Below are 16,306 nucleotides of genomic sequence, written 5' to 3'. Positions count from 1 at the left end.
TTTTCTCCATCTGAAATAACGCAGAGTATGGTTGAACATGAATTGATCATTTTTGAAAATGGTAAAGTTAGTTTTGTTTTGCACTACTTTGAAAACCCCTGATTGTTCTTATGCGTTATAAAGTGCTGACAATAGTTCTGGACACATGCACCCAGTGATGGACCACTTGGTACTATGCCGTGGGAAAAGTTGCTTTTTTTGAAAATAGCTCGGCACAAAATTTTTATGAGTTTCTGCTTTTGGCAGAACTCAGAAGACAAGTGTAAACAAACTAAAATTGTGCATCCTGCCTTGTGCCACAATTCTTCACTTTAAGCCAGATATTTGCTTTATGTAGTTCTCTTCAACAAAACCTACCAAAAGTTAAGGGATCTGCTTTCTTGAATGATACTGTTGTGAATTTTATTTTCTTCTAGACATAGAAACACTTCTTGATGCACCTTTTTTTATAATACCCGATGACTTAACTGTACAAAAACTAATGTACTTCATTACTAGTAAGTGAATGGCATGCAACTGAGCATGTTGCTACTGATTTTGATGGTTGAGTTAGCAACTTATATTTTCATTCATCTTTTTAAAGTGCTTCATTGTTCTCTCTGATCCCTTTCTAAGTTAAAGGAGTTTTACTACTACTTGGATTGGGGAACGTCACAGAAGGAAGCACTTTCAAAAATCTTTGCTAGACACTGTTGTGCATGATCAGACTAACAAAGAATGTGACCTGCAAGTTTAAATGTTTTTTCTCACGTCTGTATTTTTTCTGTACTGGAGCATTTACAGTATTTTGTCAATTAAGTTATGCCAAAACACATGGTAAGAACTGAGTGCAGCAGCATTGTGGCTTCATGGTGTGCACATTTTTCATGCACGTCTTCTACAAATGCGTTTAACATGATGGTGCCTTGTGGTGCCTTATGCTTTTGTTCTTCACAGTGTGATTAAAAAATGTAGATTAATACAGGGCCAGCATATCTGCATTCTGTGACGCATGGTTGGCTATTTAGAAAAATAGGCTATAGATTTCAGTGAGCTATCTTTAGCTATCATACAGCCTTTTAAAAAGCTGCCAGGAAAATTTTTTAGAAAATGATTTCCTATTTTACATAAATTTTAACACCTGTTAATTGCGGTTGCTTTTTTCCCTTCTCGCTATGTCACATTAGATACCCTGGTTATCAAAGTGATCGTATCACTATGGTATGTCTCATAATTATGATCAAACTGTTATCTAACATTCCTGGAGCATTCTTTTTTTCAATACTTAATACCTTTTATTCCTTGGCCTCATGCATGAATTATGCTGTGTATGTGAAGAGGCTTAAAGTTTGTTTCCATTACATTCTTTCTGAATGGATCCTGTTGTATCTAGGATTTTTTTAAAGCCAAGTAGGAATGTTATTGTTGACCTTGACACCAGATAACTGGGCAGACATTATATAGCTATGTTTGAATCCTCACAAAATGTGATGCTAAAGCCAACAGAATCCTGGCGTGAGACCCTCCTGGACAGCAGAGTTATGGAGCTTTTCTTTACAGTAAGTTTCTTTCTTCAACTTTCGTAGTCCAGACCACAGGGAAAGCAGCTCCTTCCTGTTCTAAAAACATATTGTTGGACTTTTGCATCAGGTAGGACTGATTCTGTTAACTTCAGCTTGCTTATCAAAGCAGATGGGGGTATTCTGTTTTTTCTAGGTTACAGACTGTGTGCTTTGCTTATAAAATACTTTTTAGTTGTTGACTGTTAACAAAAGAAAAAGCTGTATAGTTATCTAAACTTTTATACATTTAATGATTCTGAATTTGTACTCATCGAACTAAGGATGATGAACAGTAGGAGAGTATATCTTTCAGATAAGGTGTAACAGCTCTCAGAAAAGATCAAATGAACAGTATGTGTTTGCATTTGCTTAACAGAACAGCTGAAAATGGGTAATGTAGTTGCAGCTTTCTAGACGGTTTTAAGCATACAGAATTCTACAGTTCTTTCCTCAGCACAAAGTAAATCCAAACAAGTTACAAGGGATGGGGAAGAAGTAGAGTTGAGAGAGAGTGGAATGGAATGCTCAACTTGTGTAACTTTAAAACCTCATGATATTTAAACTGGATAAAACTAGTGTTGTCTGCTTTCTACAAGTATTGGGACAAGTTTGTAGTCATTGCTTAGCTAGGAGTTACTACGGCAGCAAAATATATTGGCCAATAAATTCATTTACTATACTATTTTATCTTATGTTGTATCTCCTGAGAATTTAGCATTCCCAGACTATTTTCATTTTTGCAAAGCAGAGAAATAATGTGCTCAAAACTTGGACAAAGTTGTTACACAAAGCAAGTGTAGCACTCCAGTGCTGCTTGAAAATTGTCTGATGTGTGTTTGGATACATGTCCTTACTTTACAGTAAGGACATAAAAAAAAAGTTGATGAATTAGATTTAAATTTTTTTTTATCTGAAAAAGTAAAAAAAAAATCACTGTCAGAACCCCTAGAAGCTATACACAATCTGAACAGCTGTCCAGGCTATCCAAACAGTTGCTACTGTCAGCTGTGAATCTCCACATGCAAATAACTTTTTTGGCTTACTTATTAACCCTTCCTCGTTTAATAGTTTGAAGTTGTTCGGAATAGATATCTGTTTTTATTCATGATAAGAATAATGTTTTGAATAACATGCAGCATTGTATTAATAAATTTGCATTTTCTTTAATAGTAACTAAAACTCACTTGTATTTGATTATTTTTTAATGAATGCTAACCAGGGCAGCACACTGTCAGTTTTGGTTTTAGATTCCTAATTTGCAATGGTTGAGGCTTGTAGTATTAGTTTGCTATTTGAAGTAATGTAAGTGAATGGTAGTAATTTGTATTTATTTATCTGATCTGAGAAGTTTTAATAACCTTGCAAAAGTTGACAGATCTACCATGCTAATGAGGAAGCCTTCAGTTCTAATCTGAGCTAGTGGGGGATGTGTATTAGAACGGGTATTTCTGTTGCAGGGTTTGCTTCTCCTACAAGTTTGATCTTTCAGAGATTAACTGTGCAGCTAATCCAACTAGTTGTAGTTGGGTGAAGTTGCAACTGTAGTGACATAGAGAAATGGTTAGTGTTTTAACTGTACTTCTGTGTATAAGATTGCTGCAGTAATTTAACTAAATTTGCTTCTGAGTGAAAAAAACTACCCTATATTTATTTGGTCAGTAAATATTACCTGCAAAAAATTGGTGTGAGCCTAAGAAAACTCTTTAATTTAGTATTTGAGAAATAAAAGTATGTGAAAATATGACTATTGTTATATTAAATCTCAATCTAGAAAGTCTCACCAGCAGAAATAATGATGTAACAGCTCGCAAAAAAAAGCGGGTACATGACTGTTGGCCTTGTATAGTGTAAGAGTGTTGCCAAGGAAGTGATTCATTCATTTTCTTATATGTCTTCAGTGTTTACCTCTGCTTAAAGAAGCATGTATATAATCTTGATTGAACTTGATTGACTAACTTTAGCAAGACTCCTTAGCCTAGGCATAGTTAGCATAATAGAGATGATTGTCATTATTGCTGTTTTTAGAAGGAGCAGTATGTCTGACTGGCTGGCATCTGTTTCTCTCTTTAAAACAAAACATTCAGTAGGCAGTTCAATTTTCAACATGTAGGTGAGACTTAACTCACTGAAACTAACATTTAGTTAATTCAAGGCTTGCAGTTTTGTGAGCTGAGTCACAATCTTGACATTTGCTATGGTTTAGAGAGTTGTAGAAGACACCGCGTTTCAGACTGAATGGAAGTTTTATAGTAAGCTTTTTTTGGTGTGTGCTCCTTTGGATTGAGAACCATGTGACTGTTTTAAGAACACCCTGTTTTCTGTGTATTATTAACTATCTCACTTCCTGAAAGGTACATCGAAAAATCAGAGAAGATACAGATATGGCCCAAGATTCATTGCAGTGTCTGGCACAGCTGGCGTCTTTGCACGGGCCAGTCTTTCCCGATGAAGGTTCACAAGTTGATTACCTGGCACACTTCATTGAGGGATTACTGAATACTATCAATGGGTATGTATGCCTGCTCTCTAAATTTAGATGGCATCTTTTAATCTGTTGCGTATGTGTGTGGAGAACCGGTATGGCTAGTGTAGTTCTGGGTATAATCCATGCTTACTGTTGGATTATTAAAATTAAGAAAAGATGGTTTAAAGTAAGTGATGCTTAAGTAACATCAAATAGATTTGTTGATTGAAAATGTATCTACAAAATCAATAAACTTTTAGTTTTTTTGACACTAAGAAAAATGCTAACTGCTATTTCTGTCTGTAGCATTGAAATAGAAGACTCTGAAGCAGTGGGAATTTCCAGTATTATCAGCAACCTGATAACCGTGTTTCCTCGCAATATTTTAACTGCCATTCCAAATGAACTGTTCTCTTCATTTGTTAACTGCCTCGCACACCTCACTTGTTCTTTTGGAAGAAGTGCTGCCTTGGAAGAAGTGGTAAGTATCTGCTCTCAAATAGTATGTAGTTCTGTCTCTCTGTATTTGTGATAAGCAGAGTGACATGACAATTTATCTCTTTCATCAATAACTGTTGTGTATTCGGTGGTTCTGTATATTTCTGAAGCCACATCTGAGAGGATTTTGTTTCAAACAACATAATGACCATAATTACACATTGTGCATCGTTCAGACTTTTTCTGTTTGAAGCACTTGTCTTGAATTTTTACTTTTAAAAAGAGTGAATTAATTTAAAATATTCAAGTTGGAAAAAAAATTGCTGACTTTTTCTTGTAGGACATCTCTGAAAACTTTTGTAGATAGTGAATGAGCTATGGTCCTGGAAGCTTAAAATGACTACATGAACGTATGGACAGACTGAAACTTAATTGCTATCAAGAGTTCCATGTCAGGAACTTCTGTTTTAAGTGAATGTAGCTGTTAAGATCTGCCGTTAACTCCATAATTCTAAGCTGTTCAAACCACTCCTGCATGACTGACAAGGTTCAAATGCTAATCCTGTGTACAAATCTAGCACAGGAGTTCAGAAGATTTTTTTTTGCTTCTCTTTGTTGAGTTCTTTCAAGCTCCAGTTGCAACATTAAAGAGCAGTTGGGAGAGTCTTAAGTCTTCTGCTTCTAAAAATTGCATTTAAAATAAACTTCTAAGGACACCTACTTTGAGGGAAAAGGCTGATAAGAATTAAGGCAAATAATTTTGCACTTGAACTATTTATGTGCAGTAGCTATTGATTCAAAATAAGACTGAAGATAGTAGCTCATATTTCCCCATTATCATTAAAAAGTACTATTTTTTTAACAGTTTTGCTCTATTGTCTGGACTGTTCTGAGTTTCAAAACAATTGTGAAAGTATTTCATTATGAAGTTGATGGATGTGTTTCTTCACTAGAGGTGTGTTAATTAGCATTCATTGCAGGGCGTTGGATCATGTCTTTGCTTCAAGGTTAAAATGTATAATTTGGCCCAGCGCTCACTTGAACTTTCAAATGTGTTCATGTTTTAATAAAAAAAAAAAGGTGATAAATTTCAAATCTAAAATACAGTTATTTTCCAAACTTTAATGGTCGAAACTAGTCCTGCTTTTGAAATTTCCTAGTAGAACATTTAACATGTATTCTAGTGCTCAGCATTGCATTTGGAAATGCTCCTGAAGCCGTTATCAAAAAGATTTAGCAAAACCATAGGTCCCTATCATTTAAATTAAAGGGATGCTGTTACCTCAATTAGCCTCTTGTTACTTGAGAGCTAGAATATGCAACCATGTTTAATGAAAACAATGCTCAACACCATGCAGAACACTTCATCTCTTGGCAAAAAAAAAACTTACGTAGCTTGTACCACTATCTGGTGCAAAGTTTGATTTGGAAATGACTGGCCAATTATGCACGGTTACGCTATCTGTCCACACATGTATAATCCCATAGTTTTTGCTGAAGAAAATCTTTTCAGTATTAAATGTTCCAGATTCAGCAACATCAGAAAAAGACAATGCATGATTTTTTTTTAAAGTTAAGAGAATTTTCTCATCTTTACGTCATTGGGTGGAAAGAGAGATGTTATGCTTTCACTCCTTCCATTATGTCATAGCTCTTACAGATACCAACTTCATGCTGTTTCTCTGATTTCCAGGATGATACAGAATTCTGTGGTGACAGACCTTAAAAAAAAAAATTCCTACACCTTAACAGTGTATCAGCAATAAAGCATGTTACCAAGACTTAAGTTATTGCTGACTTAATCCAGATAGCGTAATGATACTATGTGCTATGCCTTTAGAAATGCTACTTTGCATCTCTAAAAACAGTCTTTTGGCTTAGCAATATGTTCCCCAAGCTTCTTGCCTGGGCTACTTGTGGTGACACCTTCTGTGAGCTCATGTGCTGTCTATAATTATGAACTTTTGATAGATAAAATACCACCTGCATTGGGCTCAGTAGAGTCCTCAGATAATATTCCTGAAGTGTTCAGGAATCAGAAGCGCAGAAGAATGCAGGCAGGCTTTGCTGATTGGAAAAGCTGTTTTCTCCATATTTCTGCCACATCGTATGCCAACAGAATGTCTCATGTAAACATTGCAAAAACCCCGTCAGGCACAAGACATCTAATTAGCTGAAGACCTGCTATGGAAACTGTCAAAATGGGGAGGTCCTGAACCATAATATGCAAACAACTTCAAAGTAGCTTATAGTGGTTTCCAATCTCTCGCGATCCAAACATCATGTTCAAACGCTGTTTCACATTAATCTGCCTGTTGGGGTGGGGGAGATTGAAGTTGAAACATTTGCCAGAACTACTACACTGTTTTAGGGCAATAAGTATCACTAATGCTGGTGATGAGTTGATAGCACAAGTTGAACCAGTGATCTCTTTCTTTAATAGCACTGGGTCTGACAGAAGCTGCTTGCCCACAGCTATGCCTTGCCTTGCTCAACACTTAGTGCTTGTGTGGAAGTAGAAATCAAATAGTCCATCTGAATTAGTGAAGAGTATAAACAGGATGTTAGGTGAAAAGTCAGACAGAGCTCATATCAAAGGCTTGTTTTTCTCAAAATGATTCTTAATGCACTATTCCTCTTTTGTGATATATTTTTAAATATCATGTGGTCATTCTGTATTTGGTTTTCTGCTGTGCTTCCAACTCTTTCGAGTATGTTGCTGCTTGACAAATTTTAGAAGTATTCTTTCATCAAAGGATCATCAGTCCGTGAAGTCAGAGGTAGCAATTTTCATTTCCCATACTAGAGAAATAAAGTATCTTTGCTTTGACTTCATTGAGTATAGCTTTCATCTCCTGAAAAGGTGAATTCTGAGCTGGACTCCCCTGTTGCGTCTGTCGGATCCATCAGAACAACTCAGTTCCTCTTTTAGTCTACCTGTGTGACATCTTTGGTACTCTAGCTGTAGCTAATCTGGACAGATGCACTCTTCCTTGGGTGAAAAACTGTTTGGATGGCTGGGCCCAGAGAGTGGTGGTGAATGGAGTTAAATCCTGTTGGTGGCTGATCACCAATGGTGTTCCCCAAGGCTCAGTGTTGGGGCCTGTTCTGTGTATCAATGATCTGGATGAGGGAATTGAGTGCACTCTCAGTAAGTTTGCAGATGATATGAAACTGGATGTGTGCATAGATGTGCTTGAGGGCTCTTCAGAGGGACCTGGACAGGCTAGATCGATGGAATGAGGCCAGTTGTATGAGGTTTAACAAGGCTAAGTGCTGTACTTGGGCCATGACAACTCCAGGCAATGCTACAGGCTTGGGGAGAAGTGACTGGAAAGCTGCCTGGAGGAAAAGGACCTGGGGATGTTAATCAGCAGCCTGCTGAGTACAAACCAGCGGCATGCCCAGGTGGCCAAGAAGGCCAGTAGTATCCTGGCTTGTATTAGAACTAGTGTTGCCAGCAGGACTAGGGAAGTGGTTGTCCCCCTGTACTTGGCACTAGTGAGGCTGCACCTCAAACACTATATTCAGTTTTGGACTCCACACTACAAGAAAGAATTTGAGGGGCTAAAGTGTGTCCAGAGATGGACAATGGAGCTGCTGCAGGGTCTAGAGCGTAACTCTGATGGGGAGCAGCTGAGGGAACTGGAGTTGTTCAGCCTCCTCTCACTGGAGAAGAGGAGACTGAGAGGGGACCTGACAGGAGGTTGTAGTGAGGTAGGAGGGACATGGTTTAGTAGTGGGCTTGGCAGTGTGAGGTTAGTGATTGGACTTGATCTTAAAGGTCTTTTTGAACCAAAATGATCTGTGATTCTGTGATTTCCTTTTGTAACTTACATACTACATAGAAGCACATATGAATAACTAAGAACATGTAGCATTGCTTAAAATGATTAAGCAACTGGAGGTGCAGGTTTATTCTGTGGAATTTTGCTTCTTTGCTCATAGAATGAGAAGTTATGTATCGTCATCATCAAAACTGGCTACCTGCAATAAGGTTTCTTGAATACATCAGCATCTTTTCTCCATTTATTTCAAAAATAGTGGAATGTATAAAAATCTATATGCATGTGTTCTAAATTTGTCTCTTTAAAAAGAAATGGTTTAATTCCTTGTTGTTACTAATAAGATGCTTGGCATCTTTGGGGTAAAAAAGCTCGGTAGCTCCTGTATTTAGGTAATTGTGCATTAAAGGCCTAGTTTAAGACTGCTTTGGTTTTGAACATCAGATGAAGAGAAATAAACAAATTTACATTTATTTAAAGCCTAGTAAGCACAAAAGCTGCACTTATTTTTTTTGTTGTGTTACTTCAATTAATTCTTTCTTGACTATCCTTAGATGGATGTTGTAACTAATCTTTTAAATTGTTTCAACAATCTGTTAAATAATAATGAAAGTAAGTATGTTCCTCTGGTTTAGTTTAGGAATAAGACTTTTGTTTTGTTTCTTTCATCTCTTACAGCTTGACAAAGATGACATGGTATATATGGAAGCATATGATAAGTTGCTGGAATCTTGGCTTACTTTGGTACAAGATGATAAACATTTCCATAAAGGTTTCTTTACCCAACATGCTGTTCAGGTCTTTAATTCTTACATTCAGTGCCATCTAGCCGCTCCTGATGGTACAAGGAATTTGGTAAGCCCTCATTCTAGTAGTTTTTGGTGATGATATATAGTAATTAGCCTATGTCTTCTGGAGTGTACTATATTCTGTAGCTTGAGAGCTAGTATAGAGTTACCATTTGTGACTTTGGAAATGAAAAATTGGCTCAATTTGTTACTCAGTAGTTGTTTTACAGTCTGTTTCTCTCATTCTGAAGAGGAAATAAAGGAAAAAAGTTGGAAATTGTTTAAAAAAAAAAAGTAAACCTATTAGTCAAATCCATATTCATCTGTTCTTCCAACAGATGCAATGGCTAAACTTTTGACCAGGTTTCTCTGGACTAGAGTCCTAGTTAGAATGCCCAATGAAATTGGAAGCCTTTTACTGTGGTCCTTACCTCCCATACATTATCTTCAAAGTATATTTTTGAAGTATAATTGGCTCACATAAATATCTGAAAAATGTAGAATGTGTGGTCATACTAGGAGAAACTTAAAGTATTATGTGGTTCTTTTGGATAAAATTAATGCCCAGTTGAATTTTTGAGGTGTCTGTTCTAGAGAAAGCCTAAAAGTACCTCAAGTATCTCTTGAAAGAAAGTAGATTAATCTCTTTCACAGGTGTCTATATCTTAGTAAAACAGATTCTGGTACAGAAACTTGAATGTAGATGTTGAAGGATTTAATTATTGTGTAGATTCAATTCAGTAGCTGTCAAATCTCTCTAATTTGATGCAGTCCAAAGATCTCAAAGATGCTGCATTCTGCAAAACACTATACAAAACTTAATTCTACTATCTCAATATGTAACAGATGGTAATAACGGTGCTAAAACAGAGAGAAATATTTCACAAGAGAACTTTGAATTCATATCAGGCGGTCTTGACATAACTTGTATACACAGGTTAATTCATGTCATTCTGTGAGATAAGTCATTTATCCCATGGGTAACCTTTTAAAAGCCACAGCTGGCATTTTAGAATGTTTCTTGTTCGATATCAAAGCAGTAACAGGAACTTTCAATCTCTGCTTTGAGAGCAGAGGCTCACCCTTCAGTAAACAGCTGCAGCTTTGAAGTTGCCAAAAGAGAAAGATTCGCTGGGTTACATAAAGAAAAGATGAATTAAAAGCACTTTGGATAAGGAGCTGTGTGGTTTCAGTTTTCCAGAGCCTTTATAGAAACAAAGCAGACTGACAACTTTCTCTGTCACTTGTGTTTTACTTTATTAGTTGTCTAAATTTTATCACTCTTTAAGACACTAAAAAAAAACCACCCAAAAAAAGTTTTTAACATTGATACTTATATTCCTTGAAGAGATGTACCATGATATGGTCTGATTATTTTTTAAGTAGTTCTATAATGCAGGCAAGAAACTTTGAGAAATCAAAGTGCAACTTCTGCATCTGCAAGAAATAAAACTGAGGTGATTAAGATAATGATTATTAGCCTTTTGTTTTCAAGAGGTTATAACATTTACTTTTTAAAGCTCTTTCACCTCAAGTAATGGTTTATGGAAAATCTTTAATGGAAGAGATGATTTTCATTTTGTCGTGAAAAATGCTGCCTGTTACGTGATTAAAGTAAGATCTCAAACAACTGAAAACAGTAACTCTGACTAGTGAATGATAGAGAGCATGGAAGTTCTGGTATTTAAAGTGTTTCTTGGTCTACTATATCTGTGATTTGAACTGCAAATCTACTTCAGCAGTCTTCAGACCATTGGACTTGCAGACTGTGACTGTGATCCAGAGTCAAGTGAGGTTCTTCTCCCTCTCTACTCTGCCCTGGTGAGGCCTCATCTGGAGTCCTGTGTCCAGCTCTGGGCTCCTCAGCTCAAGAGGGACAGGGAAGTGCTGGAGAGAGTCCAGCACAGGGCCACCAAGATGATCAGGGGACTGGAACATCTTTCATATGAGGAAAGGCTGCAGGAACTGGGGCTGTTTAGTCTGGGGAAGAGATTGAAGGGAGATCTTATTTATAAATATCTAAATGGTGAGTGTCAGGAGGTTTGGACATCCCTTTTTCCTATAGTAGCTAGCAACAGGACAAGGGGTAATGGGATGAAGTTGGAACACAAGAAGTTCCACTTAAATATAAGAAAAACTGTTTTACTGTGAGAGTGACGGAGCAGTGGCACAGGCTGCCCAGAGGGGTTGTGGAGTCTCCTTCCTTGGAGGTCTTCAAGACCTGCCTGGACATGTTCCTAATGTGATCTGATCTAGGTCAACCTGCTTCTGCAGGGGGGTTGGACTAGATGATCTCTAGAAGTCCCTTCCAACCCTACCATTCTACGATTCTATGATTTACTCAGTACTTTATGTCGTGTTTCTAGCAGTGGTTGCTCAACAGAGCTCATTTATGTACCCTGTGATGTGAAGAAGTTGTTTTGCTATTGTCCAGTCTATGCTTATCGTATTGATAACAGGTATCAGTTTTCATAACCCTTATCCTTGACTATTTTCACAAACAGTGGATCTTTTTACTTGGGAGTGCTATTGGATACAATTAACTGAATGTGACGTTTTGCTGATGAGTTTGAAATGCTGATTTTAATTCAATATGAAGCCATGTTTACTCGTAGTTTACTCTTCTGTGTCTAATTTAGTACAAGCCTCCTGCAGAACACCTTAGAGGAAAAAGCTAAAATAATGTAGAAAATTGTAGTGATAATAAAATGTAGCAAGTGTATCTCTAACTGGTTGCTTCTAATTTTGTTGAAATAACCAAAGACTGCCAATGGTGTGGCCTCTCGGGAAGAAGAAGAAATAAGTGAACTGCAGGAAGATGACAGAGACCAGTTCTGTGACCAGCTGGCTAGCGTAGGCATGCTGGGGAGAATTGCTGCGGAACACTGTATACCTCTTCTTACAAGGTACGGAAAAAATAATCATGAATGCAAATCAACAAAGTCATCACACATCAAAAGCCTGGCTCAGCTGAAACAGTTTAAAAGCAGTGAAGTTATTTTATTGTTATTTGTCCACAGTTTATTAGAAGACCGAGTGACAAGGCTTCATGGTCAGTTGCAAAGACATCAGCAGCAGTTACTTGCCTCACCAGCATCAGGCTCAATTGACAATAAAGTGCTTGATGACCTATATGAGGATATTCATTGGCTTATTTTAGTCACAGGTTAGTGTACGGCTTTAATGCTTATTCTGATATTCTTATTGCAACTGGAACATCTCATGAAAAAAAAATCCTGTATATCAACAACGCTTGACTATAAATTTTATCCGTTACTTTGCTGTAGTCGTACATACAGTACTCGTAGAGTCTTTGTTTTACTTTCATCTGCCCTGAGAACAAGAATGTTATCTTTAAAAGATTGATGAAGTCTTTACATGAGGTAACGTACCTTTAGAATTCCCACAACTAATTTTGTCATAGATGTTTTGGGATATGTTGTCAGTCAAACTGTTCAAGAAATTAGTTGGTTCATGATATCAGTTCTATTGTCTGAGTGCACATGACTTTATAAGGGAATTAACATGAGATCAGGATAACAATATTACTCAGCAAAGAATCATGTAAGTTCCAGAATCTCTCAGAGCCGATGATCCATGGCCTGGTATTTTGTTATATTTCGGGGAGCTTGAACCTTTCTTATTTTGAATTTTAGATGAAACTCTTACTTCTGTTTGCAAAACATAACTACTAAGATAGTGTCTGTACTGTGTTTGGAGAAATGTGTACTTTATGAAATATTTTTTGGAATCTCTTTGAACATCTGATGTTTTAGTCGCTCTCAGATGTTGATGTGAGTGTGTTTTATAATATTTTTGTATCAATGTGGGATGGACTTTGTAGCTTACAGATGGTTATGAGGTCAGACATTTAAAACTGCAACTGAAGCTGGAATTAATATTGATTGTCCAAACACCAAAGTATTGTATAGTGCTTCACTTGATCTGCAGTTGCTAGACAAGAAAAACTTTATTATAGTGTGTGTGCTTGGTATCTGAAAGCCTGTAACAGATTTGAAATGTTAGCAGACAGAAGTGCCGAGTAAGATGGACTCAATGAGGAAGCTGTAAAATCAAGGCTTTTTTTTTAATCACATAACAGAAGAAAAAAGTGCCAACAAATGTTGGTTTGGTTTGTAGTTTTTTCCTCCTCAGTAGCTGAATTGACTGTAGTGCTTTTATGTGAAGCAAAGCTTATCTCTCTTTTAGTTTGGTGGTTTCTTTTCCAGCCTTGATTTCTTTAGGTTCTTCTCTACTGAATGGCTTTAAGGATTCTAAAGTTAACTTACACATATTTAAACAGTGTTAGTCAGGGTTTGTAGAAACATTTTGATTCTGGTGTGATGACTGCAATTAAGCCAATGGATTCTTTCATCAAAAAGTCATAAGTTAACCTAGGGTAGAAAGTTGTGATCACTCTTTCTCTTTTAATGTAAGGCTACCTCTTGGCTAATGATACTCAGGGAGAGACTCCGTTAATACCTCCAGAAGTAATGGAATATTCCATTCAACATTCAACTGAGGTTGACATCAATACAACACTTCAGATTCTGGGATCTCCAGGAGAAAAGGCCTCTTCTATCCCAGGGTACAACAGAACTGATTCTGTAATTAGGTAAGGGTACATTTCCTGCTATTAAGTATGTTAAATGCTTTTTTCAGACAAAAAAGTTGAGAATATGAGTGATCTTTTGTGAATTTGAAAAGTAAAAAAACCAATATTTAAACACAACATTGGAAAAGAAATGTGTCTCTCTCATAACTAATTTTAAAGTAAAAGCAGATAGTTTATAAGAGTGGTTTTATAACAGACATATGAAGGCAATGCTCTGAAGGAGATTCAGAAAGGACAGAAAAGATAGAGTGATTTTTTTGCAGAGTAAGTACAGATGATATTTCAAGTCAAGATGATCCAGGAGAGGACTGAGAAGAAAAATGTGGGCAGGGCATCAAAACAGATAAAACTGAGTCAAGATGAGAAGGCTGAAAGGATGAGATTGACCTAATAGTCTTAACAGAGTGCATGAGCCAAAGTCTTGGAAATAAACAGAGTTTGTGTCTCTACTGAAAACCCATCCTTGATCTGTTTGTTACAGAAAATCCTTAAAATGACTTGTATTTTTAAAAGTTGGTAGGTCAAAATCTTTAGAAAATACCCTATATATTCTATAATTCATTCAGCACATGTACAGCTTAAGCAATTGTTTTCCAGAGCGTCAGTGAGCTTGTCTGCTTTGAACATGAGTTACTGCCCAAGCTTGGCAATAGCAGCAAAATTGGTCCTCATTGTGGGAGGAATTGTTGTCACTTACCTACATGTATCGCTGTTAGCCTGTAAAAGAAGCAGAAGAGGGGATTTCGGTTCTCTTTTTTTGCAAGGGGGCTGCTGCTCAGAAAGGACTCTTCACACTTTAGAAGGTGTGAAGAGTTTTCATTGACATGGAAGATTCTTCACCCAAGTTTAATTGTTGTGTGCTTAACATTTTTTCCTGGTAGAGGATAAAAAAATGGATCTTCATTAGCAACGAGATGCCTAATATTTAGAGTTTTAATGCTCCCAAACAGTATTTCTTGGTGCAGCGTCTCTGTGGCGATAGGAATAAAATCAGATCTAAATAAGGAGAGATTTGAGGCTCTCTGGCAGTAACTCTGCAACATCTTCAAGAAATAGACCACTGTCAACTCCTAAATTCCTTGTGCACTATCACATTCTTACCAAATTTAGTTGATATACTAAAAAAGCTAATATTTCATGTAGTTTTATGGACTGATCACTTGGGAGTGCAGTCACCTGGTAATCTGCTGTTTCAGGCTGAAGTAACGAAAAAGAACAATAACTGCTCATTTCTGCATTTGATCTTTAGTATCACAGGATTGTTAGGGTTAGAAGAGACCTTTTAAAGATCATCAAGTCCAATCATATATATCATACTGCAAAAGCTGCATAATGAGGACCCCCTTGGTCACTAAGCTTGATGGTGCAAGGAGCGAAGAATCAGTTTTTCAAAAAAGCTTTTCAAGCACTCCAAGTAGTTGTTCCTTTAATGTCAGAAGACTGTGTTGCCTTTTAATTTCGATGTCAAAGACAGTCACACCTTTTAGGGAGATATTTGCCAGTCTATGCATGCATGCGCTCTCTCTCTCCTTGCACTTAAAGAAGCAATAAGTTCAGATGCTTTTTACTTCACTAGAGTTGAATTTGCATGTCATGAAAATTGAGTGTTTGGTAGTCTCATCGCTTCTCCAAAAACCGCTCTCGGCACCCTCACTGTGTTTTAAATCTGCAGGTTATTATCTGCTATTTTAAGAGTGTCAGAAGTAGAATCTAGAGCAATAAGGGCAGATCTCACGCACCTCCTGAGCCCTCAAATGGGCAAAGATATTGTATGGTTCCTCAAGCGCTGGGCAAAGACTTACCTTCTAGTAGACGAAAAGCTGTATGACCAGGTAAGGATATAACTTTTATGAATTCATTGGTGAGTATTTGCAATAATATTATCCTGTGAATGCAGTTGTCAATGTAAATATTTTGAAGTGAAATGATAAAGTATTTTTAATGTTAAATGGCTTGTGGTTTATTTTGGGATTTGTTTGAAAGTTGATACTTTCTTAATTTTTTTAATTAGAAATACAGGTTCTTGGGGACCCTTCTTACATATTTTGGTGGAAAAGTGATTTTCTTTTTTTAGTTGTTTTTTTCTTATCCATTGACATGGCAAAATAGCATAGCACACTCTCAGGCTGCATAGTGGGTGAAACTCACTGACTACAGCAATTTCATGAGCCACTTCACACTACTCATCAGATCTTACAGTTCATCTCTAATACACTGGTTGCCCTTAATGGATGATGTAGTGAGTAACTTGAATTAGGTCCTTAACACCATTACAAGGTAGTGTATATTAGATAATGTCATGCTGCTTTCTCTCCTCTCCCCATTCTCATGGTCTCATTGTATATATCATGATTTCAGTGGTGCATTCTTTATAAAGGGCAACTTCTTATCATGTTTGGACAGCACTAATCATGATTAGACCTTGATCCTGATTTTGCTTATCAGACTAACTAATGTACCTAGCTGACGGAGGCCACTTATCCTGAGGAGATCCTGTTGGCTCTAACTTTCAAGAAGAAAGCCTCCTTCCTCCTCCCCTTTATTTCCACTGTTGAAGCAACTAAGAGTACTAACGCTTCAGGAGGCACTTCCTTTAGAAAAATAGGTATACCATAGATTTGTAAAGAGAATTTTACATTATTTGGCTTGTACTTGCAGCAGCGCTAAGAAGTTGT

General features: G+C 36.9%; 1 protein-coding gene across 3 annotated transcripts in view; it reads left to right on the top strand.

Annotated features, from left to right (window-relative positions):
* The window catches only part of XPO4 (exportin 4), an 82,148-nt gene that overhangs the window by 45,453 nt on the left and 20,389 nt on the right, over window positions 1–16,306 (top strand). For 2 of the 3 annotated variants that reach the window (XM_061992523.1, XM_061992530.1), the window contains 8 exons: window positions 1,426–1,538; window positions 3,893–4,050; window positions 4,312–4,486; window positions 8,907–9,083; window positions 11,780–11,922; window positions 12,037–12,182; window positions 13,454–13,631; window positions 15,304–15,463. In XM_061992523.1, the coding sequence (XP_061848507.1) occupies window positions 1,426–1,538; window positions 3,893–4,050; window positions 4,312–4,486; window positions 8,907–9,083; window positions 11,780–11,922; window positions 12,037–12,182; window positions 13,454–13,631; window positions 15,304–15,463 (1,250 nt within the window). The remainder of the gene's footprint in view (window positions 1–1,425; window positions 1,539–3,892; window positions 4,051–4,311; window positions 4,487–8,906; window positions 9,084–11,779; window positions 11,923–12,036; window positions 12,183–13,453; window positions 13,632–15,303; window positions 15,464–16,306) is intronic. The other variant, XM_061992539.1, reaches the window with a different exon arrangement.

This window comes from Colius striatus, chromosome 1 (assembly GCF_028858725.1).
Source record: "Colius striatus isolate bColStr4 chromosome 1, bColStr4.1.hap1, whole genome shotgun sequence".
Taxonomy (NCBI): Eukaryota; Metazoa; Chordata; class Aves; order Coliiformes; family Coliidae; genus Colius; species Colius striatus.
This window is presented reverse-complemented; position numbering and strand designations above follow the sequence as displayed.